At 36.5% G+C, this 27,976-nt stretch overlaps 1 protein-coding gene across 1 annotated transcript in view; it reads right to left on the bottom strand.

The window, feature by feature from the left end:
• Window positions 1–834: 834 nt before the first annotated feature.
• The window catches only part of LOC149150721 (pre-mRNA cleavage factor Im 25 kDa subunit 2-like), a 45,463-nt gene continuing 18,321 nt past the window's right edge, over window positions 835–27,976 (bottom strand). The window contains exons 2-7 of the mRNA XM_089442919.1: window positions 3,283–3,328; window positions 2,408–2,498; window positions 2,173–2,246; window positions 1,307–1,393; window positions 1,101–1,211; window positions 835–915 (exon numbers count right to left, since the gene is read on the bottom strand). Of these exons, the coding sequence (XP_089299045.1) occupies window positions 835–915; window positions 1,101–1,211; window positions 1,307–1,393; window positions 2,173–2,246; window positions 2,408–2,498; window positions 3,283–3,328 (490 nt within the window). The remainder of the gene's footprint in view (window positions 916–1,100; window positions 1,212–1,306; window positions 1,394–2,172; window positions 2,247–2,407; window positions 2,499–3,282; window positions 3,329–27,976) is intronic.

Raw genomic sequence — 27,976 nt, 5'->3', positions numbered from 1 at the left:
GCAAATATTACGAGGAGGCTTCAACGAACTGAATAAATGAACCCATCCACTTATTCCGAAATAGTTAATCTAAAACAAAATAGCTTTACATGTTTTCTACCAACAGAAGCATACAATTCAACAGTAGCTAAAGTGTCAAAATGCATTATTTTGAAGCCAAATTATAAACATGGAGATACTTTGCCTAAATTCTTATGTATGATGAATTTTTATTGCGAGAGCTAAACAAGCGGAAAGGAAAGTAGCCAATAACAACATACCATTACAGTTCCATTTGTTACAGATAACGTTCTCCCCTTTATTATGTACTTAATATTTAAACATTGGTCCACTAGATGTCTTTGGTAAGGGCCATAGTGAACCAAAAAAAAGAAGATGCAAGCTTTATAACCATGAATAAGCCCCTGAAATTTCCCATGTTCCTAGTATATGATGAAAATTTATGGCAATAGCGAAACAAGCATTGGGAAGGTAGCCAATAGCAAAATACCATTACACTTCCATCTGTGACTAATAATGTCTTCACCTTTATACTGTATACTGTAGTTATAATGTTTAAACATTGCTCCACTAGAAATCTCACTAGTAAGAGCCATAATGAATAACAAAGGTGAAATTTATAACATTGAATAAGCAGACCACAGTCCAAAAATTAACAATGCTGATGGCCATAAGTTATAAATAATACGCAGGCAAAACCTTATGTTCCCAACCAATTCCAAAAGTCCCGGCTCTATTGGTGTCCCAAATTTTTTTGACCCTTTGTATTTCAACCATATTACAAAGTCTGTTTTCCGTCAACAAAGCAGTCCTCAATAATTTATTGACAGAACCTCATTGGAGTTCATCCTTAACCATGTTAAACGTGAACCTTGACAACTGCAGCGGAATAGTTGAGATAACCGGACCGTAATTCTGCAAGAAGGTACTGTAGCATTAGTATATGTATTACGAACTAAAAAGGCAGAAAATGTAAGCTTTACATGGCCAACTTGCAAGTATCCAAATTTTGTTTAATTCCAGAACAATGAACACACTGTAAGAATTGTAGACCTTGTAAGCCTTCATATTTGGGCACCGATTATGACCAAGCGATATACCTGCACATTATCGTAGAGCAGAAACAGTGGAACAGCGACCAGATTCAGATTTCTGGGGACTGCAAAATATTCTTTTTCGGGTAGATGAACAAGGAAAAGCTTCTTGCATTCCTGCAGGAAAGGTGATTCAACAAATTTGGCATGAACGCTGTAAAATGCGAGGCAGTAGTGAAGGAGATAACAATTCACTTGAAACATTTCCTTACCTTTGGTTTTGTAATGTGCGGGGGACAATAAGGATACATCACTGTCTCAAAATTAGGTCTCCACCATACACCAACACACGGTCCAATCTGTCATGAAAATAATTCGTTCTTGACTTGTCCTTTCTAGATAAGGAAGAGGTAGAAAAATTGCTGATATGAATGAAATAATAAACAAAACCACCACCCATGCATAGTGCAAATGGTGCATAGAAATGATTCCATCACTAAACAAAAAAAAGGTCAAGAGTAACTGAAAAAAAGGAAAGACAATAAATAAATTCAAAAATTATTTCAACGTCACATAGTAAACATATAATTACTACACAACAATAATACACATTTTCCACTCTAATACAGCTGATTTTCCACAGCCCAGACCAGCCCCCGGCTCCCCAAATATATAAATAAATAAACAAACCTCCAGGAGAAGCACAAGGTCTCTCACATTTGTGGATAACGTCCCTATTAAATCAGTAAGTTTAGACTAACCATTTGAAGGATACAATGGTAGATGAACCATTGTTTGGTTCGACTTAGAAAGAACATATTGCTAAGTTTAACATCTCCAACTTATAGCAAGACTATTCTTATAAGACCTATGTCCATATAAAACTCTATTGCAATATTTATAGGCGTTGCTTTTATAATTTATTCATACCATGTATTTGATAATGTTGCACAAGCATGCAAATTTCGTTCGAGGTGGGAAGAACGTATTACTAAGTTTTCATGTTTAATCCATGGAAAAAATAAATCACCTGCTCATAAATTGCAGTCGGAGGAAAATGTAAGCATCCTTCGCAAATGAGAAACATAAACTGCACCACGTAAGAAACTGGCACAAACTTTGTAAGTTCATATCATACCTGCCACTCTTGTTGAAGAGTACTTGTATCTACAGAAAGTTTGCTCGACAGTTTGCGCTTCAAGCCTTCAATTTCTGAAGAATTCCGAACAGACCATGTCAACTCTATGATGAGATGAAAAAATTCAAAACTTAAATTTTATAGTTTGTTTAGAAACGGAAAGCAAAGTTTGCTTCACAATTTCATTTCAATTACTTATTCCAAAAACAATAAGTCCCTTAGCTAAGGTTCTTACCATTTTCACCAGGCTTTAAGCGTCCTCCAGGAAGCTTATAGAAGGTTCCTATTTTCAGTAATAGTATATGCGGATGGTTGTGCTGATGTACCTGCTTTCCTTAAAATTAGAATAAATCACGACTAGTAAAATCCGTACAGACAAAACCTCATAAATATTGGCATCACCTAATTTCATATGGTCGATTGATTCCATTACAAAATCTGGACCATATAGTTAGTGATAAGATTGATGCTAATTACGTGCAATCAAGACACAGACATGATCACTTACCCTAGACCACTTCTATGAAACCACTTCTATGAAAGGCACAATTTTGTTTCATCTATTTAGAGTATAAGTCTCACATCTGACTTTTTTCCTGGAGGGTGCATAGTGTAGAAAGATACAAGCTAGAAGGAAAAAAATCGCATCACCAACTCAGTTTTCTAAAATTTTGGTGTTTTGAAATCCATTTGCAAAAATCTCACCTGTGTTCTTTCTTTTAAATCAGTATGCATCCTTATTTGATAACAATAAGACCCACCCAAACCTAAACCTAAACCTGCCACACCTTGATACAGGGTTGCGACATGTTGCTGATGGACCAAAACGCTATTCTTCTGCTTTCAATGGCCTTTCAATAAACATTAAAAAGGGAGCAGAAAATCACATAAAGCACCAGAGAGCACCACTGCGACATCCCAAAGGTGAATGATAAACATTAAAAAGGAACCAGAATAATAAACCTGGACAACTTTTATAATGTAGAAAGAGGGATCACTCAACTAGTTATTCTACGTCAACGATGCCAATGCTAATACAATTCAACTGCAATTACAAAACAACGAAAAAAATATGGAAGGATATAATAGTGGACAACATTAACAACTAACCACAAGGATAGCTTCCACGCTTGTCCGCATGCCTTCTTTCATATAACTGGAGAAAAAGCCAACAAGTCAATTGTTATTGTGAGAACAAAATCGATAAAATATAATTTGTTTTTACAAGTAAAACGGTTCGTGTTTCTTGTTTGTTTGTTAATCCAAGAACCGCCCGAGCATTATGTTATGAAAGGTTACTGTTTTAACTTTTACTAGAAGTCTATAGTGGCAGTTACTAATGAATAATCCAGTTTGAACACAACAAGTATTAGAAATTACTAATGTAGAAGGGATGACTTCGAATTATATTGAATTGAATATCGATGTAAATGTCTTATTTTTCCTGCTCAACTAACCAAAAGGTAACTTGGCATCAAGAAGTCTTACGATTACTCAATGTTTAGTAAATAAAACGTAATAAAGAGAAATTACAAAAAAGCATAAAACACTATAAAAACTACGACCACGACATCTTTAAACTAGAAGGAATAAAGTACAATGATGTCCAAATTGCAAAATAAGAGCCACTGTGACTACAAATTACATTGCCTGCAATATGTCAGTAAAATACCTGCTGATCACAAATATTAAAGAAAAAGAAAAAGCAAATGACTGAGGTGGCTCTGCAACAACTCGGACAGAACCATCCATGGCCCAGCCTCTGAAGGCTGTGCTGCAGTAAATAGCTACGGTCTCGGAGGAATGGAGCAATGAGTGAGAAGGAAGGCATCCTAGTAAGTATTAGTAAAAAATAATAATAATAATTAATTATTAATGAAGAGACATCTAACAAAAAGACACATGGTTAGGTATTTATTTGGCACCTCATTGTAATTCTATTATCTTCTATAATCTTTCATATATTTCAGTCAATATAATATTGTAATCTAGATAGATTCTTTAATGTTTTTTTTTTTTTCAAGAAAGAAAAAACAACTTTCTACTACTAGAAAATGATGTTTACATAATTATGGATATAGCATATGTGCCTAAATAACTTTGAAAATAAATATGACTTACCTCAAGATATGGGCACACATGCCACTCAAAGAAAGCACATACGGACAACTAGATATAACTCAAACAATGGGCAACCACTCAGTAAACTAACAACGGTAGAAAGTACTCTAACTTATCTGAATTAGATCATTATATTGTTTTTCATCCATCTTGATGCATCTGTTTTTATTGGCAGGACTCAGTTTGGCAAAACTAGGCCTGAAACCTTCAGGGAGCATTTTGAGGCACCAAACGACATTCTTTGGGGGTAAATATTTGTTTCCAAAGTGCGGAATATTTTCATGTTATTCAACAAACATAAATCTTTCCAATGGTGCAAGAATTGTGTCAATCGGAGTCTGTATGCAAAAATTATGTCACTAAGAAGTTGACCTTCCTGTTTCCACACCTATAGGCTGGGAGGATGTCACATCAACTACCATTATTCATGGAAAATGGGCTAGTTATGTGTTTATGATGTGAAATACCCTAGAAGTGTTTATATTGTAACTCTAGTTAAGAGTTGATGTAGTCAAACTTAACCACTAGTAGGCTATCGGGCTGTGTTATAACCGGGCCACTTGGAGGAAGAGGCATTCCATTCTTTCAAGAGTATTTTCTATAGTTGAGAAAATTTAGCTAAGAGAGATAGGAGGTGGAGCACACAGAGAGAATCTATGGACTCTAGCAGCCCACAGGCCACAAACATTACTTCTTTGTATCTGCAGTCATATTTCCAGACATAGAAAGAGAGTGAAGCGGGCTGACCTTCCTGCTGGGTTTTCTCCCGAAAGGGTTTCCTAGAGAGCATATATTTCTTATTATGGGTGTGTGATATTATTTTTTTGTTCTCTACTTTTCTTCTTGATTTATTTTTAAATGCATGCACTCATTACAATTAATTTTACGTATCTAGAAATTAAATAAAACTGTAATAGTGTAGAATCTCATATTTTTAATATAATATTATCAGATCCGTTGTGGCAAACTATCGAGTAGAATATCCACGACAGTTTAAAGATCACTAACCAATAAGTTGACACACTCGAAGATAATCTAACCAACTATAAAAGAAACTCTAGAAGATAAGATGATCAAGAAAAACATATAATCACTCAAAGATGCTCTGATTGGCAGGAAAAGCTTGGAGATGCTCTAACAAACTCATAAAACAACCCCTATATACCACAAACAAGGCATCTATTAGAAGTCCAAAAAAAAGCATCACAACATTACAAAATGGGTAAAAACCCTAGTATGTAAACTTAAGAAAATGGCATAAGGCCACCAATAGAACAACCATTTAACCATAGCCCATAGTGGATCTGATAACCAAAATGGCCATGAAGCCCCATCAATAAAAACCAATGACTCCTCTGAAGCTAGTGAAAACCATGCATTGATGACAAGAGAGACCAACAAGGAGGGAGAAATAGGGCCACAAGACACATAGAAACCATGACATCCTTCATGTTGATGAACCTGAACACCAAAAACCTCCATCATGTTCCCTAACACCTACGACCTACATCGTAGCCCAGTCAATGTTGAATTTCTCCCAACACCAAGGATGAGATATTTTGATTTCCATTGGTGTCAATTCGCTTAAACGCAATCTCTAATGCCCTCGAGTCATGCAGAGCTCCCACTATTGAAGAGGTGTCTGGTCTACTCCTCCTCAATATAGAATTGTTGTTGTTGTTATCATTTCCTATTTCACCTCTGCCTATAGACCCTTCTTTTGCCAGGTGGCTAATTTTTTACATAAGCACCCTTTTCCTTCTTCATGTTTGGGCTCCTCATCGGTGACCACAATGGACCTTGCAACTTCTGACACCATAGCATCAACCAAAACGAAATTCGAATCAACCTCCCTTATTTGTTGTGCATTTGGAAGCACCTCCTTGTGTCTCCATTTTGATAAATATGTCAAACCATAGAAGCCTTTGACCCTCAAAGGAAACCCTCCCACTTCACCCAACATCTTAATTACTTTAAGCCGAAATTCCCTAAATTTTTTGCATCAATGAAAACATGATATATTTTAGTTGGGAATTTACTTGGTTTAACAACACTAGCCTCACTTGCTCCTTTATGAATTCTTTAATGTGATACCATCTATTTTTAATATTTATGATATGAACTAGATTGATCCTTTTCGTTTTGTCTAAAAGTTATCCTAATCCAACTTTTGGTAGCATAAATTTTTAGGGTTTCCATGATTTAGGTATTTAACCTTACATTGGCTTTTGGCCATCTAAGTTCAAATTTTCATTAATAGAAATTCTATGGGGAATTATACTTTATGTTTCCCAATATTATCAAAATTATTTGAAAACCAAATAAAATGAACCTAGTGAACTACTAGGGAAAAAAAATTAAATAGATCCATTGCAAAAAAACAGTAGTGAAATTAAATATTCATATTTGAAGGCAATAAAATCATAAAGGGAAATGTTTCAAGTTGCCACATCCAACTGCCAATTATCTTTTCATCTCTCAATTGGCAGTTACTTTTTCTATCTTTTGTGGAGTTAGAATCAACAAACAAACCACCTACAAATAGAAACCCATAGTTTCTAATTACCAAATCTTAAGTTGACAAAAAAAATGAATTGTGATGGTAGTTCAAGGTGGAAAAGGGTTGCATCTACAAGGAAAATACCATACATCAACTTGCACCTATTAGGGGAAACATTAGAAATCGAGCTTGAAGATTCAAATTCAATCAAAATTCAATTAGCATTTGGAAATTCCAACATAGAAACTAGTCTTGTCAAATCAATCAAAAACACTTCCAATAAAAAATAATGGGAATGTTCAAAATTAAAACATAGTAGTCATTTATTCCTCGATATTGAGATTTTCTCAAGGATATCTTCATCAAGGCTCATAGTTAAATAGTTTTATGTTGAATATGACAAAATTTATTTCATAAAGTTATCTAGATTTTTGATTAAACGAGGGGGGAATGTTAAACTAAAAGTCCCTAGACAATCACCAAATATAAGCCCGCATAGATATGAGTTGTAAACCTTATTTTTTATCAGGTTTTTTCATCATCCACTGATGCATTTTTAGTGACATATAGATATAAAATTGTTCAGTTGATGTACTGTCAATTTAGATCCTAAGATCAATACAACGTAAGATGATATAAAGCCCTTTTCATCATTTTCTTGCCTTGTCTTGCTCATGTTAATTATTAACAACATGCCTGAGGTTCAAACCTAAGTATAGCTTCTATTGTTTCATTGTGTTAATATCATGGTGGTCCTTGGAAGGGGATGTGACTTATTACCATAACACAACAATTATTGGTGTTGATAAATCAAAGGTATTTCTAAATAGGGTTTGATTACTTTTAACATAATAATTGCTTGTGAGATTTGTTTGTGTTTAATTATTATTTTTTATCTTCTTCATCAAGCTATTTCCAAAACCATAATGTGTATAAAGATCACAAAAAAAAGGATCAAAAGATATAGTCTCAAAGCTCCTCCAAGGGGAAAACTCATAGAAATTATTCTCCCCTTATACAATCAATTAAAAGTGACACATTCAAGACCCAAAGACTAAGATCAAGACCTCCTCAAGGAGTAAGTCAACCCTCCCAAAAAACCATTCGTAAAATAAGTCAAAGTTCTCAATATCAATAGCTTCAAATCAGCCCAACTTAAAAAAATTTCATCCTTGTAGCTTCAAAAAAAAATTGGCCCTACAACTTCAGAAGATTTCGGCCCAACAACTTATAAATATGACATAGAATCTCGCACATGTGACAAAAATATGTCAAAAGAGTAAGCATTCCTCTTCTCACTTTCCTTGCTCTTATTGTCCTTGAAGTCCAAATTTCATTTTACCTCTCTTTCTTAGAGGTTGAACTTTTGATTGTGTTTCCAAATGAGGTCAAACTCTCTTCTTTATATAGATTTCCATGTGGTCGAATTAGGCCTCCTTTAGGCCAACTTCACTTTGGTAGGGCTCACTTGGTCTTGGCGTGAAATAGGATTTTCTAGACTTAAAAAGAATATTTATTTTGATTACAAAATTCCCTAAAGAGATTTTGACTCATGGAAAAAATTCCTTCACTCAAGATAAAGATACTTGACTCAAGAGAGCCTATAAGCATGATCACATGTTTATCTATAATAATAATAATAATAATAATAATAATAATAATAATAATTTTTGTTTTTCTCTTTTCTTTTCTTTTTCATAGAATTTACATTGATAAAGTTACAAATATAATTGTCAAGTCTGAACCTATTTACATTTTTCTAAAACTCCCTCTTAACTAAAGAGGTATTCAGAATTCCACAACAAGGTACATGAATTCTCAAATTGAAAATTTCTCATAAGAAGAGTTGGATTGAGAACCCATATCTTTAAGAATAAATACCATAACTAGCATTGTCAAATAGCAACATAGAGCAAAATTTGGGGAGGCACACACATATGGACACCTCAAAGTCTCAACGAACATACCCCATTCATATGTTCACAAGATATGTCCTTTTCAGACTGTTCTAATCTTAAATTCCCAAAATCCTTAAAGAATCATAGTCCTCTTTGACTTCTCTTCTCTTCAACACCCTATGTTGGTGCCAATTTCACCCCAATTAGATGTTGTCTAGTTTTGTTAGCTTTTCCCTGTGCCTCCCTTACCATATGACTCCCTCTTATATTTTTGAGATAAAAATTACTCCTTATAATCTTCACATTTGTTTGATTCTTTATCCCAGGACCTTAATATGCAAATATTTTCCCTCTTGTTTCAAATTAACGGTTGATATATAACATCAGGATGAACATGCTCAATAGGTAAATAGCTCATTCTACCCCCATAAGTTGTATCTATTATATTTTTTCTCATATGATGGCTCTCATTCCCATTGGGTACAAAGGAGTAACGGTGTTAACATGCCCCCCTCTGCCTGATGAGGTTTGACTGTTTATCATTCACATAATCAGTGGTTTATAAGAGCATCTGGCACAAACATGTGACAAACTTAACCCACTTGTTAGGCCCGATGGATGGGATGCTACGTCGATATTAGAGAATATATATTCTTATTTGATTGAAATTGTGACGAGTGTCCTATCTATATTTATCAAGGTATTTATAAATTAAATACACCTATCCACAAGCTTTCAATCTCATTTTCTAACTAGTTTCCCTGTTGGTCGTTCTACACCTTTTTCTCCACAGCAATCGTCACCTTTGTGTCAAGATTGAAAACCCAACATAACCCTTTGTTCCCTATACTACTAGGTTAGTACATTCTTACTGTTGGTCTCCCCACCTTCAATTCTTGAGTAGGATTAGCTTTTCAATATTAAGTATGTCAAAAAGAACTTACGAAAGGGGTTTTTATCATGAGTCAGTAGGTGTGAGAGGCACCCAAGTCTGTCCCACCAATGTTTTTAACTTAAGGAAAAAAAATTCATTTCTCTTTTGGAAATCCCCCAGATGATGATGCTCTTATTCAATCTAGGGTTTAGGTTGCCTCCCTACCTCCCATTCATTTTAACCCTATTCAAAAAATTAGGCTACCTTTATGCACCCTCACCCAAGCAACCCTTTTTTAGTTTTGTCTCGCTTAGTTCGAGTCCCTAAGATACAAAAGTTAAATTAACACAATGTATTAGAACAAACCTATGTAGGGTTAATAGCTAAGAAGAATTAAGGAAATGCCACACTATAAATATGCATATGAATCACTTTATTATGTTTTTAATTCTATGTGTCACATATAAATTCAAATTAGAAATAATTAAAAGATTAAATGTCACTAACTATTTTATGTGACTAAACACAATTGAGATATTATTACTATTACTAATAAATCCTAAAAATATAATGTCCATTAAAAGGGGGAAAAATATATATTAATAATATTTAAAATTTTGTGTTTTGATGATTAAGGGAGTTGACTTCTTAAATATATATGCATATATCTGTGTGAAATACATATTAGAAACACAATTTTACAAACGTTACCACACGTAAATTATGACATAAATCATGAAAGTTGAGAAAGGAAATTTAAAACTTTTGACGAAACAAATGCACAGGAAATATTAGGGTAATCTATGAAAATCATTAATTACTAAACAACATACGCTCTATATTTTATTTTCCAAATATAGACTTTATAACGGTGCATCAAAATTATTTATGCCAAGCTTTATATGTCAAAATTATTTTTATGTTGTGTTAGAAGTACGCTAGACCTTTCAAGTCGGCCTCAAACAACTACCAAGTCGACCCTTTTGAAGGGTCACAACCTCACATAAGAAGATCGCGCGCGTGTGTGTGTGTAGCACAAACCTTAAGGGTCCTTAATCATTATTATTTTTCTTATATCATCATCCTATTATCCAAACACATCTCATCGGAACCTCTCTTCTTTAACATCTTTAGCAACACCAAATCCAACCTCAACACTTCTCAACACAACCAAGTATTTGATTGCAACTTACTGAATCAAGAACATCCATTTGTATTTTTCTATCCACTCTTCAATCCCGTTCTATATTCAAGGTATTTACTATAGTTTTGAAATTATGCCCTCCTTCTTAACTGCGGAATGTTACACTTTTATCTAGGATTATTATCTTCTATGGGACAAGTCTATCAGCAACTGAGTCACACAGGATTTTTATTTCACATCATCATATCATCATAGAACTACAACCTTCAGAACACCATTTATTTTATTCTTATACCAAGATCCTTATAACTCCCTATTTTCATCATGTACAACATTATCATCAAGTCATCATCAAGTATGAATTAGATAAACATTTTCACCATATTTAAGACCATATACCTACAATTCCTTCATAACAAGTATAACCAAGCACAAATATATTTATATAATAGAATAAAGTCATCTATAGGGTTAAAATGTAATTATAATGGAAGCATCTAAGGTTATCACAAATAATTGAACTTTAGATATCCAAACCCTAAACTTAGTCAACAATCATTTAGGGTTTCACTTTCAGTCCTTAGATTCTTACAAAAAAATTCTAGGGATTTGTTACAAAACCCAAGATCATTTCAATGAGACTCAAATCCTCATATATCAATAGCTAAGTGAAGTTAGAAATGGAAAAACCATTTTAGATATAGGGTCTTCATATTATGCCCTAGACTTTCATATCAAACTCTATTATGGTTTTTTCATAAACCCTAGATACATATATCAAGAATTCAACAATTTTGACCAAGATATGGTTTCAATCTTACAAAAGCACATAAACCTAGGGTTTCATTCATAGCATCTTACTTTAACTATTAAAATGGAGGTTTTATTCATAAAACCCTAAAATATAGGGTTTCATCATATACCCTAAACATCAATAACAATATGTAGAAGAATAGGTTTTTACCAAAACATTACCAAAATCATTAACATCAAGAGAGTAGGATATCAACATGTGTTTTATATTTTATCAACAAACCCTCAATAGAATAGGGTTTCATCATTGTTGTCAGCATATCATAAGAATCAAAAGGTTAGGATTTTAGAGTGAACCCTAAATGTTAGGGTTTTACAAAAATGAACAAAAATGATGTGAACAGGGTAGATTCAATATAGAAATTAATCACCCTAACAATGATATGTATGATTCAAATCCCTAGACTTAAGGGAGTTAGAAATAAAAATAAAATTAGAAATTGAATTTACCTTATAAATAAGAAGATTAGCTACAAATCTTGTGGTCTTAAGCATAACTAGAATTCCTCCTTTTACAAACCTAGCATGATTTCCTAAGTATTCCCCTTGAAGCGTCCCAGTGAATATAGTTGAAATATTTTATATTTGGAATCTTAGTCGTTATAGAATATACCTGCAAAATTTTACTGACAAGCACATCAAAAGTAAGCAAAAACAAGGATATAATCTATTGTTTCCAATGAAGTTTAGAAGATGAATTCATAAGATTTTGAATCCAGAAACTAGACATTCATTAATTCCATTCTTTTTTAAGGATTGACTGTTGTTTGATTGATTTATTTGAATTTCTATTGTCGTTTACATATATTCTAGCTTGTCCTAGATCTTTTTCAATTTCCATTGCTATCTCACTGTTGTCGCTCTCATGAAACTATTTTTCATGGACATTCGCCCAATCAGTGAACTGCCTCACCCACATTCATGTTGATCTATTTGCTCAATCCTCCATTCATGATTTGCATGCATTGTTTATCACTTTTGCTATCACTTAGTGTTTCTATACATTTCATCGAATTACTTGCTTTTAGTTCCCCGTCGGTGAGTTCGGCAAATCTTGGCCTAGTCTCTACCTTCACCAAGGTTACATTACATAATCTAGATAACGAAGACTAAAAAATTTGCACAAATCTATCCCTAGGCCTGTAGTCTTTCCCAGCTGGAATCATGCATTTTACAATCGCAATAGCCAACTGACCAACTAGATTGCACATTTTGAAGTTCCAATTGATAGTTAGTCTCCCAGCAACTAGTAGTGTGCCTTGTGCAGTCTTGGTGGTCGATCTCCTAACCTCCTAAGCAAAATTACGCAACCTTCGTGATCATTCACCCAAGGTATGTTGCAAGTAATTTCTCATGTTGATTTTGGTTTTCGAATGACAGATTGCTTGCTATGAGTGTTTCCATGTCCCCGGGTATCATAGGTGTTCATTTGCCTCTCAACAATAAACATACAATGGTTTCCAAGAGAGCAGAGTAGAAGACATTGTTCAAAGCATGCTTGGGGATGTAGTCAATCAAGAGTCCATGAGCTTACCTACTCATGAAGACATCAATTTGTTCGTGGACCAAGACATCAAGAAGCAATGTCATAGTGAGCAGCATGATGAAGAACAATTGAATGCAACATAATGAATGTAACAAATGCAAGAGGAAGGTTGTTGACAACATAGAGGCGAAGAAAAGTTGCAATATTAAGCAGATCCACTGATAATGAAAGAAAATTTGGAGATTCAGGTTGTGAAGTGATGACATGACATGAAGATCGTGTGAAGGTAGAAGATGGAACAGAGAAGGAGTTGCATGTGATAAAGAAGCAACTCAAGAAGAAAATGAAGTTGCATAGATAGTCTAATGAATTGCAGTAGGAACATGAACAACAGTTGGTGCAAAATGCACTCACGGACGAAATTGTGGCAGTACAAGTTAAGGATCCATCCCAGAAGATGACATAGAGAAAACATGGTGAACAATGTTGTTGATCGCATGCAAAGGATCCAACAACATGCATGTCATTGAGTGCACGCATGCAATCCCACCCACTCAACACACTCACCAAGGCGAAGAGAAGAAGCAAGTCCAACTGGTGCTAGAAATGTACTTCAAAAAGTTGATGCGCATGATCACCAGTACACACTTGGAGATCATCACGAGCATTATACATTAGTATATTTTTGGTTTAGCTGTACCAGAGAAGACCATGCATGTGTTAGTAGACAAGTTGGATTAAGGGGATGAACCAATGCACCGGTTGCAACGGAGGCAAGAGTTCGCTTCAACAATATGTCACGATGACATACATGCACACCATCACAAACAACCAAGCTTGGCATCAACTCACCAGCTTCACCATCACAGGCATGTCAAATTGTTGGTCTCACCAAAGTAGACCAAGTGTTAGTGATGTCTTGCAAGGCTTGCTTAAGCCATGTCATCTCACATGAGAACATGTGCATTGTAATGTTGAGTCATGTCAAGTGTAAGTGGAGTGTCAACAATTGAATGTAACAGTCATAGAGTAAGTGAAGAGTCATGAGGGTAGTTGAACTGTCACAAAGCAGAAAGTCAAGGGTAACCCCAACCTTTGCTATAAATAGTCTGTCATAACTCATTGTATAGGCTTTTGGTCAGCTAAGATTCTACTACAACTATCTTCAAGAAGGCTTGGACAATATTGTAATGTGCCTTAGCCTCTCCATTGCCCAAAGCTAGTACATCTCTTTGTAGGAAGAGGCAGATGTGGTTGTAAGGTTCTACTAATAAGGCTCGTAGGTTTACATGGTGTATTGTATGATTGTGACTTACACTTCTTTATATAATGAAAGCCAACACATTTTCATGAATATGTTGTTATTGTAGTTGGAATGCTCCGGTTTCCTTAATGATATATCATATTTAGCTTATGTACTTGTATATGAAATAATACACATGTAATTATATGAATCTTGTTGTTAGCATGCTTCATATGTTATTAATGTTGTCACTATATGTGTCAACTTCTTTGTCAAACGCCAGACAAACCTTTCTCTGAACCTTGTTATATCAACCATCACACTTGTCTTATACTAATCTGTGAGTGTCGTTCGTGTTATCTTACCTTGTATGTTTGGAATGTCACATCTGTGTCGACTGCTATGTCGGAACCTATGCATGCCTTTGTGTTCTGTGTTCCTAGCCGAGTTGCCAGCGATCCCTTTCAACCTAGAACTCACATTCACCTTTATCTCCCTTTGAAGTGTCGAAACCTCTCATACTCATTCCATGACTCACTACATCAGTCACACACTTGCTACTGACAGAGTTATCTTAATTGCCTCTGTGTGACATCGTGGTCAAGGCATTACCTTATGACCCACTGCTGGGACCCCTACACCAAATAGTTTGAGGTCTAATTGGGACTTCTTACCAAGTAGGTCCCCTTGACATGTTGGTGGGTCTAGCACCGTCAACATTTCTGGTGCTAGAAGGAGGGCCTGATGACAAGTAGTGTCCTCTCATATAGTTTTGAACCTTTGCATATTTCATGGAATCTTGCATTCTTCTTCCCCGGAGGGGTTTTTTGAATTGTGAAGATATATCCATCTTGGAGAAGCCTTTCAATCTGTTTTCCACTCACACATATGATGGTGAAGGAAAAGTGGCCTGGCCTGAGCACTTACATAACTTTATTTCCATGATTTATGAGGAAGCTGACTTTACTGACAAACAGGCTAGTCTGTTGCTTGCATTCACACTTCGCGAATCTGCATTTCATTGAGTGCTCAGCCTATTAGCTAACACCGTGCACTCATGTAAGCACTTCTATGATATTATTGAGCACACATTCAATCATTTTGATCCAAACCATCTTGACTAGAAACTGTTACAATAACAGAGGGCCCCACCTAAATCCGTTATTGATTTTTGTCAGCGCTTTCGTGACTTACAGTTTGAAGCTCCGAAGAGCTTGATGATGTTCACTTATCTCTAGGACCATTTCGAGGACTGTCTTCAGAAATTTTCCTGTCCCAAGAGAAAGCTTGATGTCAAGCCTCGCTCAACCTTCTTCCTTGATGGAACTATACAATCCCATGTGGGAGCAAGCACTATCTCAATGGATTGTCCGCCTTCCTTTCATTCAACATTTCCACCATTTCCCTGTGATGATGATGATCATGTTTACACATTCGTTCATTCTTCACACCCTCCCAACATCGCTTGACTTAATTTTCACACCGAGTTGGTTGTGAGTCCTTTGAGTTCCCATATGTATTCTTTACCTTGACCTCCATCTTTTCACCCAGGTGTCCCTTCGAATGATGTTGTCTTGTGTTCATCCATTCCATACTCTTCACTTGTTGTGAACGAGGAACAACCCACTAACATCACTCGATGAAGGATGCCTCCATTCTGTTCGAGCCCCCTCCGTTCCTTCCTAGCTTCTTTGGTGAACCTACCATCCATGATTTTTTATGTGTGTCTTCATCTATAGATTCACCCAGTGTTGATCACTCGCAAGACTCACTAGATGGTAGTCCACCATTCGACAATGAAGAGGATAAGTTATTCAGTAAAGATCCACTTGATCCTTCATTTGTATTTTTTGGAAACATGGAGGATGAGTTCATTCGCTTTTCATCTACCCGTCTGCTTGATTCATATGATCATGTGGATGTCGAAGAATTCATTGATTTTTCTGATCATGGCAGTTGTGATCCACTTGCTTCCATTTTTTTATCACGATCATGAATCTATCACAGTTGATATTTTGAAGTCGTCGATTTATGATGATCTATTGGATGATGAAGTTGAGACAACCAAGACTGTCGAGGCACTTCAGCCCGAGCTGATGGTTATGTTAGGTCCTCACTCTCTTGGAGTTAGTCTAACTTCTGATCATGAAACTATTCAATCACCCAAGGCTCCTCCACACTCATCTCTATGCATTGATGATCAACCTCCCAGGAAAATCACACTTCCTCCACTCGAACTTTATGATCCCATTGCTCTTATATTGGAGTCTTACATTGCAAGCACTCATGCATGACACAAGTTATCTTTATTTCTTTCATTTGCTTGCATGTCTCAGTCAAGGTTTTTCTCATGCTTCAAATTTTCATGTAGTGACACACATCACCATGATAATTCCACAGATTGTCTATCATGCACCTACACACACTTATGTCCTGGCGGCACTTTGATCCCAATTGGATCCTAGAACACTCTATAAGTTTTCATGAACTCTTTAGAAAATCATGCCAAAGTTTCAAAGTCTTATAAAGATCAAGCTTATCAGAGATATCCTCGTAACAGTTGCAATTTCTGATCAATGCGGAGCAACAAGGACTGTCAGTCAAGCACATAGATCGTCATCCCATGGTAACATGCATGATCACAAATTTGCAAAACCAAAGGCCATTTTGAGAAACGAGTGTAGTTCTTGATATGCAATTAGTTACAAGTTGCTAATCACATATCAAAGGGGAAAACCCTGAAAGAAGGAAAGGCCACAACGACCCGGACCTGAAAAATCATAAAATGTAACGGATATCGTTCTCATTTCGTCAGAAGCGAGGTCACACAAAAACCAGCAGAATATGGGAAGGGTTTCAAGCGATAAGCAGTTTCAACCAAGTCCTGCCCGATGCCACACAATGGTTGCCACATTTCCACTAGAAGAGAGAGAAAACCACTCACATCGGATGAGTAAACATCATGTCACTTATCCACCCGATATGAATGATGACCATAGGATTTGGAGGCTCCAGATCAATGACAGAGACGCGTTCTGATGAATGACTAGATTTGATGAGGTTAACAGGCAGATTTGTATAGGATTTGAAGTCTGATATGGATGATGCGATGGCAGAAGATCATCTCTTGCAGGCATTCTTGGAGTTAACGATAAAAACGGTCGTTTAGAGTGTGTCCAAGAGAACTGACACTCATCTGTTACGAAATAGGTGGCCACCTCCCCGTGAGGCATTATACAATGACTGATGACACATGACAGAGGGATTCAAATAGATAGAGACAGGGGAATCGGAAAGTCAAGAAGCATAAATCAACAATCAAGAAGAAAATTGGCTTTAAAGCCATGAACTGACAAAGAGAGAAGAAAGTAAGTTAACAAGCATAAAGCTAAGAGTAGAGAGCAACGAGAAGAAGTCGAGCTGACTGACAGAAGCAAAGGCAGCATTAAGCCAGAGTTAAGATAGAGCCAGAGAGAGCCAGAGAGTCTGTGTACTCTAGAGAAGGCTTGAGAGGTTGAAGCGAACTCCTCGGTATATGCCTATCATATATTGAGTCTCATATTGGAATCATACTATTGTGACCAATAGAGGTTAAAATTCAGTAAGGAGAGTCTGTGTACTCCAGAGACTTGGGGGACCCAAGTACAGTCTTGCTAATTTATATATGTTGAGTGCGACTCAGATTGAGCTCACTGTTGTAAAAACTCTACTTGAAAACATAATGGAGAGGATACCACTGAAGGCTGGACTGGGAGATGTAGCCTAAGAGTATTGGGTAAACTCCTTATTAAACTTGTTGTGTTTATACGTTTGCATGTTGTGTTTCCTTTAACTACTTTAGTGTCTGTGTATTTCGTAATCTTATCGATCTGTTTCCTAAAATAACATAGAAACATCGATGCACATGAGTTTGTAATACATTATTAATTGTCTTAATCGATTTCAGATCAAGTGGTATCAAAGCTCTAGGTTGCTAAGCTTAGACAAGCTTGTGTTGGATTTTGTTGTTGGGTGCTAACTAGGACAAAGCTCAAATTAGGAGAAGGAGAATTGGTTGAAGCTAACCCAGAAATTGGAAGAGCCTTTCCTAGGAGGAAAATGGCAGAAGAAAGTCCCTTAGAATCAGACTCCCAGTTCATGGATAGTTTCATGACCATGAGAGCCATGGTAGAAGAAATGTATAGAGAATTTAAGAAAGGTAGAGATAAAGATTCATCAAACTCCAAAAAAGATAAAGGAGCAGAGGAATCTCTCCTCCATGACCTTTCTAAAGGCAGAGGGAAAGAAGAAAAGCTTCCCACACCTCCTAATAGCCTTGAAAATAAAAAGAAAACATCTTTGATTAAATTAGATGTTAAATTTGATTTGTCGATATACGATGGAGAGTTGAATATAGAGAAGCTGGATAATTGGATTAGATGAATTGATGTATATTGCAAGGTCTAGAGCATTGATTCAGACAAAAGTAAGATTCAGCGAGCCAGCCTACACCTTGGAGGCATTGCATTGGTATGGTGGGAAGGCAAGACACAAGCTGACATGAAGAAGCATGGTAAAATCCTTTCTGTCTGGAGTGAATTTGTTTCTACAATTAAAAAACAGTTCTATCCACTAGCTTATATGCAACAAGCCATGATGAGTTGGCAAACTCTTCGCCAATTAAAAGGGCAAAGTTTACAAGGCTACACCCAAGAATTTAGAAAAGGAGCTATCATTCTAGGAATTTTGTTAGACTCACCTGAAACACTACTAAAGTATATAGGTGGTCTACAAAGCTATTTAAAGCACACCATTCTCATGTTTAATCCCACTAGCATAGATGAGGTATATGTTCAAGCTACACATCTAGAGGCTAGAGGTAAGAATGTGAACCCAGAAGTTGGGGGATCATAAAAACCCACTGCAAGCAAGAACAAGGAAAGGAGAAAGCATAAATGGAAAGAGAGAAATGTTGTACAAAAGACCAAACCTTCATGCACTCACTGTAAGAAGGATGGGCATGATGATGAACACTACTAGATTCTGCATTTAGAGCTGAGACCCAAGAAGTTCGATGAAAAAAATAAGAAGACTGTTGCAGCTATTCAAAAATATTTGGGGTCAAACTCAGGGGATGAAACACCAATCACAGCCATAGGTATAAAAGGTAAAAATTCTGAAGCATCTAATAGTAATTCTGCTCAATCTAATAATAAGGAAGAAAATGAGAGGAAAAGACATGAGTTCTTTCATATTAGAGTTATTTCCAAGCATCAAAATATTGATACTTTGTTTGATAGTGGCTCACAAGTAAACTTAATTTTTGAAGAAATTGTAAAGAAGTTGGTATTACTAACGACACCTCACAAGAAGCCATATCCATTAGGTTGGTTATGTGATAAAGCAAAGCTACAAGTCATTAGACAATGTAAACTTAGGTTTTATTTTTGGTCAACATTTTTAGATGAGGTTGAGTTAGATATAGTTCCTTTGGATATATGTGAAATTGTTTTAGGAATTCCTTACTTGTACGATAGAAAAGCCATTTTCTATAGAGCCGAAAACAAGTATCAACTCATTAAAGATGGAATCAAATATATTTTAAGAGCTCATAAACTCAAGAATAACTACTCTCATAAGCTCAGGGCAGATGAAAAGAATTTTAAATTCATGTAAACAATTTTTATTGATGGTTGTAAAGGAAAAGAAACCTGATAAAACTAATGTATTTGAGGGTTGTAATGCTAAACAACGAGCTAATTTAGAAATAGTTGTTTCCGAATATGATATATTATTTCAAGAACCTAAAAGTCTGCCACCCAAAAAGGAAATAGTACATGATATTAATTTGCAGCAAGACGCTCCATTGCCTAACATCGGAATGTAAAAGTTGTCCGCTTTAAAGAATGCAGAAATCAGGAAGAAGGTACATGAGTCGCTCAATAAAGGGTTCATAAGACCTAGCACATCGCCATATGGGTCTCCAATTTTCTTGGTGAGAAAGAAAGATGGCTCATGGAGAATGTGCATTGATTACCGAGCACTGAATAAGATAATGATTAAAAATCGTCATCCCCTTGTTCGCATAGATGATATATTAGATTAGTTGAAAGAAGTTGTTTACTTTTCCAAGTTGGACTTGCGTAGTGGCTATCATCAGGTCATAATTACAAAGAGAGATGCATGGAAAACTGCTTTCAAAACAAAGTAGGGATTGTATGAGTGGTTAGTTATGCCTTTTGGCTTAACTAATGTTCCTACTACTTTCAGGAGAGTAATGAATGATGTACTCGGGCCTTTTATTGATGATTTTGTCATTGTATATTTAGATGGAATTCTTATATTTAGTAAAACATGGGAAGAACATTTGAAGCATGTAAAGAAGACCCTAGATGTTTTGAAAAGAGAAAATATCTGTGTTAAGCTATCAAAATATAAATTTGGCAAAACATCTTTGAATTATTTGGGTCATATTATGGGGGGTGTTGAATTGAAGATAGATCCCTCTAAGGTTGTAGTCATTGTAAACAGGCCCAAATCCAAATCTGCTACAGAAGTTAGAAGCTTCCTAGGAGCAGAACAGTATTGGAGAAAGTTTAATGCTAACTTTTCCTTTATTGCAACTCCCTTACATGCTTTAATAGGATTGAACAAGGTGTTTCAGTGGGGAGGCAAACAACAGAAAGCCTTTGACACCTTAAAAGAAAATATTAGTACAACACCAGTACTAGCACTGCCTGATCTTCAAAGACCCTTTGAGATTGAAACAGATGCCAGTGACTATGCCATGGGAGCAGTGTTGATGTAGCATAGTAAACCCATATGTTATCATTCTGAGACATTTAATTCTGTAGTATTTAATTATCCCACATATGATAAAGAATTGTATGCATTAGTACAGAGTGTGAAAAGGTGGAAAAATTATTTAATGGGAAAAGAGACAGTTATACATACTAATCATCAACTACTTCAATATTTACACTCACAAACTAAGTTGTAGCAATCAAGACACTATAGGTGGATGGGTTTTTTACAACAGCTTCATCTTGTCATCAAATATAAAAAGGCATACACAATGAAGCTGCAGATATGTTGTCCAAACCAATCATAAATGCATCTACTATACTTAAGCATAATTTAGTATGCATGAAAGCTACATTGAATAGTATGCTCAAGATATAGATTTTACAGATGTATATGCAACTTTAAGTCATGGAAAACAAGTAGAAGAATTGGATTATCATGTTAAGGACCATCTCTTGTATCGTTTTGGAAAGCTATGCATCCCTCAAACTGAAAGAGTAAGGATAATTCGAGAAGCACACACTTCTCTAATATTAGGTCACCTTGGTGTAAGTAAAACAGTTGCACAGCTGCAAAGATTTTGTTATTAGCCAAAAATGAATGAAATTGTTTCTAGATATGTAATAGGGTGTACCATGTGTGCTAAAAGCAAGCCCAGCAATAGAAAACTAGGCTTGTACACTCCACTACCAGTTCCTTCTCATCCTTGGGAAAGTGTTTCCATGGACTTTGTTGGGGGACTACCTAAATCTAGAAAAATTCATGACTATTTATATGTTATTGTGGATAGGTTCAGAAAAATGTGTATTTTAATACCCTGTAACAAATAGATTACAGATGAACAAACAACAAAATTGTTCTTTCAGCATGTATGGGTTCATTTTGGATTACCCACTGCCATTATATCTGATCAAGATTCCCGATTTGTGGGGAAAGTTTGGTTAATTCTATGGGAATTGATGGACACCGGACTGAAGAATAGCACAACCTTTCATCCACAAATAGATGGCCAAACAGAAGTGGTAAATAGGACAGTGATCCAGTCACTTAGAGACTATTGCAGCAAGCATCCCAAGCTTTGGGATGAACATTAATGTTATGTGCGACATGCTTACAACCATGCTAAACATTCTTCTGCACAGAGATCTCCTTTCCAGACCTATTTTGGTTTCACAGCAAGGTCTCCCTTGGATTTTGTCTTTGTAAAGACATAACGCATGATGGATAGAGTGATGTGGACAAGGAAACCAAGTTCATTGAACAAATCCAAAAGATTCACCAAGTAGTATAGGAACAACTAGAAAAGAGCCAAGCCAAGTATAAGGCAAGGCATGATAAACATCGGATTGAGCATAGTTTCCAAGTTGGTGATCAAGTCTGGTTTTATACCAGCAAAGACAGAATGTAAGTTGAAGGTAAGATGCTGAAGCCAATAAGCTATGGACCTTTCAAGATACTTGAGAAAATTGGTGAGAATGCTTTTTGCCTTGAATTGCCAGCTTACATGCACATCTATTCGTTAGTTAATGCAGAAAGCTTGAGACTATTTGAACCTTCATTAATTGAAGATCGCAAAGAGAAAATCCAATTTCCTTCTATTGATGATCTGTTTCTTGAATATCTCAATGAATTGCAGGAAGATATAGTTCCAGACAAGAAGGTGAGAACTATGTGTAGAGGGGATGTTGAGTACCTCAGGATTGGACTCAAAGGTTCAAAACCAAGCAGTGTGAAATGGATAGAAATTATGTAAGCGAGGAATATATACCCTCACTTGATTGATGCTTAAAAACAAACTTTTGGTGGTCCAAAATATTTTTCAGAGGGAAGGCCGTGATCCAAATTGGATCCTAGAACATTCTCTAAGTTTTCATGAAATCTTTAAAAAATCATGCCGAAGTTTCAAAGTCTTATCAAGATCAAGCTTATCAGAGATATCCTCGTAATAGTTGCAATTTGTGATCAACGTATAGAAATAAGGACCATTGTTCAAGCATGTAGACCGTCAGCCCTTGGTAAGGTGCGCTATCGCAAATTAGCAAAACTAGAGGCCATTTTGGGAAATGGGGGTAGTTTCTGATATGTGATTAGCGACACAAGTCGTTAATCGCATATTGTAGGGTAAACCCCTCAAAGAAGGAAAAGCCGCAAGCACCGGGACCCGAAATATCATAAAATGTAATGGATATTGTTCTGATTCTGTTAGAAGTGGGGTCCCATAAAAACTGGCAGAATATCGGAAAGGCTTCGAGCAGTAAGCGGTTTCAACCGAGTCCCACCCGATGCCACAGAATGGTTGCCATGCGTCCAATGGAAGAGAGAGAAAACTGCTCACATCAGAATGGTAAACATCATGTTACTTATCTGCCTGATATGAATGATGACCGTTGGATTTGGAGGCTCCAAATCAATGACAGAGACGTGTTTCGATGGATTAATAGATTTGACAAGGTTAACAAGAAGATTTATATAGGATTTGAAGTCCGATATGGATGATGCATTGGAAAAATATCATGTTTCGCGGGTATTCTTGGAGTTAACGGTAAAAATGGTCATTTTGAGTATATCCAAGAGAACTGACACTCAACCACTACGAAATAGGTGGCCACCTCCCTGTGAGGCATTATACAGTGACTGATGATGCAAGACAGAGGATTCAAATGAACAAAGTTAGGGGAACCGAAAAGCCAGGAAGTGGAAACGAACAGTCAAGAATCAAATTGGATTTAAAGCCACAAATTGACAGAGAGAGAAGCAAGCAAGTTAAGAAGCAAAAAGCTAAGAGCAGAGAGTAAAGAGAAGAAGCTGAGCTGACCTATAGAAGCAAAGGAAGCATTGAGCCAGAGTTAAGACAGAGCCAAAGAGAGTCAAAGAGTTTGTGTACTCCAAAGAAGGCTTGAGAGGTTCAAGCCAACTCCTCGTTATATGCCTATCATGTATTGAGTCTCAGATTGGACTCATACTATTGTGACCAATAGAGGTCAAAATTCAGTAAGGAGAGTCAGTGTACTCTAGAGACTTGGGGGATCCAAGTACAATCTTGTTGATTTATATCTGTTGAGTGAGACTCAGATTGAGCTCACTGTTGTAAAAAATCTTCTTAAAAATATAATAGAGAGGCCACCATTGAAGGTTGGACCAGGAGACATAGCCCAGGAGTATTGGGTGAACTCCTTACTAAACTTGTTGTGTTTATACATTTGGCTATTGTGTTTTCTTTAACTGCTTTAGCGTTTGTGTATTTTTCAATCCTATCGATCCGTTGCATAAAATAACATAGACACACCCATGCACATGAGTCTGTAATACCTTAGTAATAGTCTTAGATCAATTTTAGATCACACTTTGGAACACAAAGTATGGTTGTCTTCACTGTCATATCTTTCTTGTATGTTGGTCCACACAATTGGGTTACTTGCAAACCAAGCCTTCACTCACATGGGTCTACCAATGCATCAGTGGCTACATAGGAAGTATCACTTCACGTGATCAAGCCCATAAACCATTAGTGTAGGAGTAGGAGTAGAGTTTTCTTGCATGCTTGTTTTCTTACATGCTTTGATTGCTTGATTTTTTGCTTGTCTATTTTTTTACTTGTTTCGCTTTCATTTTCACTTCTACTCTTGCTTTGCTTTGTTGTTTGTTTCGTTAATTTGTAGGTTAGTTTGCATGAAACCATCTATGACTCATGAAACGAGCTAGGTAAAGTACAAGAGAGATTTTACAACTATGATTACTTGGTTATCTATAATCTTGCCTCTATATGATAAACCTGTTACTCGTAAGTCCATGATACATTGAAGGAAAATATGTACTGTTCAAAGTGAACCTTGGTGAAAAGAAAATGCTTGCTCACTAACTAGTGTCACCTTCTCGAGTCAATTTTTTTCGGTTAACCCTTGTCATCTCAGTCAAGTAGAGTAAGGGGAGGGGGAAAACCTTAACAAGCACATCAAAGATACAATAAACTACTTCTCTACTAGAACAACCTCCTCTTCACTCAATAAGTCAGGATCCCTCTTCCACGTCTGAAATGAATAAGTGCTATGCATAGTGAAAATGAAAAATGAAAAAAAAAAAAAAAATTGAAAATTGAAAATGAAAAATGAATAAGTCAAAAAAGAGAAAGACTTCCTATGCAGGCAGGTGATGCAGGTAACTCTGTCGGGGTACTGACCAGGTTTGCTAGTGGTGAAGCCATTCTTTTGTTCCTATGTGACTTCACTGGGTATTGTCCAGGATTGTTGGCAGTGGAGCAATACCAGAGATAAAACTAAGACTCTGATTACTATACTACTTGTGAAACTATATACCCTTAACCCCAAATGAAGAAACTTTGTTGCCTTGGCTTAGAATGTGTGTCAATCGACCAAGGGCTTGGTAGATGCTACATCTTACAATCAAGTTAGTGTGAAACCAAGATGAACTAAGAACTGAACAATACCTCCAAAGGTGTTAGACTTGCTTTTCACGAACAAGGTCTATACAGAGAGATGGAGTTCTACCAGTGTGTCGCCAAGTGTTGTAGTAGCTACAAACACCCTCCAAAATTTTACCTTAGCCTATTTTGGAGCCTCCCTACCAACCTTACATAGTAGATCACCTTGCTTCATCAAGTCCTCAAGTTTCAGTGTCTTTCTTGCTCAAAGGCAACCTATCGATCACAGTTTGACGTCTTCCCTTCATAGGCTACTCACCCGGACTTGGTCCAACTGCAAGTTGAGCAGCTTCCCAATGAAATTTGTGCATTTCTGAGGGAAAACAGTCTTTTCTTCTAGGAATTGCGCAATTCCCTATGACAACATACCGGGCTCCAGAATTGTGTAATCTTGCTAGCCAACCCTCCCAGCATTTGCGCAAATTTGGGCAGTAGTCAGCTATTGGGCCCATAATTTGTGTAACCCCCGTGGGCAGTCAGCCTAGCTTATAGTCATTAATGTGCATTTTTCCAAGCAGTTGAGCATTGGCATGCATGGACAATCTATTGACAAGTTCCACCCCATCGGGGCTTCACTCAATGAACCTATGACATATCACCTGTGTTCTTGGAATGTTAAAAAATACCCCTAATTTGGCTACATATTGGAAAATACCTCTAAAATTCACATTATTTAACCCTCTACCAATATGAACCCAATACAGCTCCCCAATTTTAAAAATCCCTACTTTCACTAGATATTGTAAGTATCCATTTTTTCATGAACATTTTTTATACCCCTTTATATTTTTCATTAACCTTGAACTCCATTTTTTATACTTACCAATATAAAAACCCATTACCTCCTATATATCCCCCAAAATATTAAGTCAAATTCTCCTCAATATATATCCCCCAATATGAACCCATGTGGTATGGTATTGCTCTGCCAGTGAATCACTCATGTTTCACCTGGGACCGAGGAAACTAGAATTGCATGCATGCATGACTTGATCTTCCCAGAATAGCAAGAGGGAACATGAAAAAGGAATCCAATAATTTAGGGAGCTATTTTTAGCAGTCAGGGGTTACATGCAAAGTTGTTTTAGAAGTTTCCCTCGTAGTGTCGCTTCTTCCTAGATTTTTGGCATGCCCGTCTTGAGACCAAACTTAGTTATTCAACGATTCAAAGCTCATTCATTCACATCGATCTTGGAGCTCTGACATCCCATAGCACATTTAGGACTCTTTGACACATCCAACTAGGTTATTCATGGGTAAGTGGCCTGAACTTGTATTTTTCAACATTTTTGTCACTTTTTGTGTATTTGCCTGTGTGAGTGTTGTTTTCCTTATTTATTTGAACACCAGTTGTCATTTACATATATTCTAGCTTGTCCTAGCTCTATTTCAATTTCCGTTGCTATCTCACTGTTGTCACATGCATGAAACTGTTTTTCACGGACATTCACCGAACCAAGGAACTACCTCACCCACGTGCATGTCGATCTATTTTCTCAATCCTCCGTTCATGATTTTCATGCACTTTTTATCACTTCTGCTATCACTTAGTGTCTCCATGCATTTCATCAACTTACTTGCTTTTAGTTGCCCATCGGCGAGTTGGGCCAAGCTTGGCCTGGTCTCTGCCTCAACCAAGGCTGCATTGCACAATCTGGACAAGGAAGGCTCACATTTTGTAGTTCCAACGTCAATTAGTCTCTGAGCAGCTTGAAATGTGCCTTATACAGTCTTGGTAGTTGGTCCCTCGACCTCTCGACCAAAATTTCTCAACCTTCATGAACATTCACCCAAAGTATGTTGCAAGTCAGTTCTCATGTTCATTTTTTTTCAACTGACAGATTCCTTGCTATGAGTGTTTCCATGTCTCTAGGTATCACAGGTGTTCATCTACCTCTAAGCAGTATAGGTACAATGGTTTCCAAGAGAGTAGAGATGAAGATATCATTCAAAGCACGCATGGGGATGCAGTCGATTAAGTGTCTATGGACTTACCTACTCACGAAGACATCAAGTAATTCGTGGACCAGGAAATCAAGCAACAACATGAAAAAATACTGAAGGAAACATACCGAATGCAACAAACACAATGAATGCAAGAGGAAGGTTCTTGAAAACAGAGGCAGAGCAAAGTTGCAAGATCAAGTAGATCCACCGATAATGAAAACAACTTTGGAGACTCAAGCTATGAAGTGACGACATGATCTAGGTGGATATTGGTGGCCACCCACCAATTCCACTTGGACCCCAACCATTGTTTCTTTAATTTTTTCAGTTTCCTTAATTGTAGCATGGTTTACTATTTTTAGCAGTTTTTCAGGTCCTAAACTATTGGAGCCTTTTTGAGGCTCTAAACGACATGTTTTTGGCAATCTACACAACAATTTTCTAGCTAAATTTGCCCTTTTCATTATAGTCCTTGGAGAGATCTTTCCAATTGGTTTCATGCACGTCAAACATAGATAATATGACCAAGTCGTCACCTAGGGAAGTTGGTTGTCCAA

This window comes from Pinus tabuliformis, chromosome 9 (genome assembly GCF_031772625.1).
Source record: "Pinus tabuliformis cultivar Carrire ecotype Pingquan chromosome 9, CPIR1, whole genome shotgun sequence".
Classification (NCBI taxonomy): domain Eukaryota; kingdom Viridiplantae; phylum Streptophyta; class Pinopsida; order Pinales; family Pinaceae; genus Pinus; species Pinus tabuliformis.
This window is presented reverse-complemented; position numbering and strand designations above follow the sequence as displayed.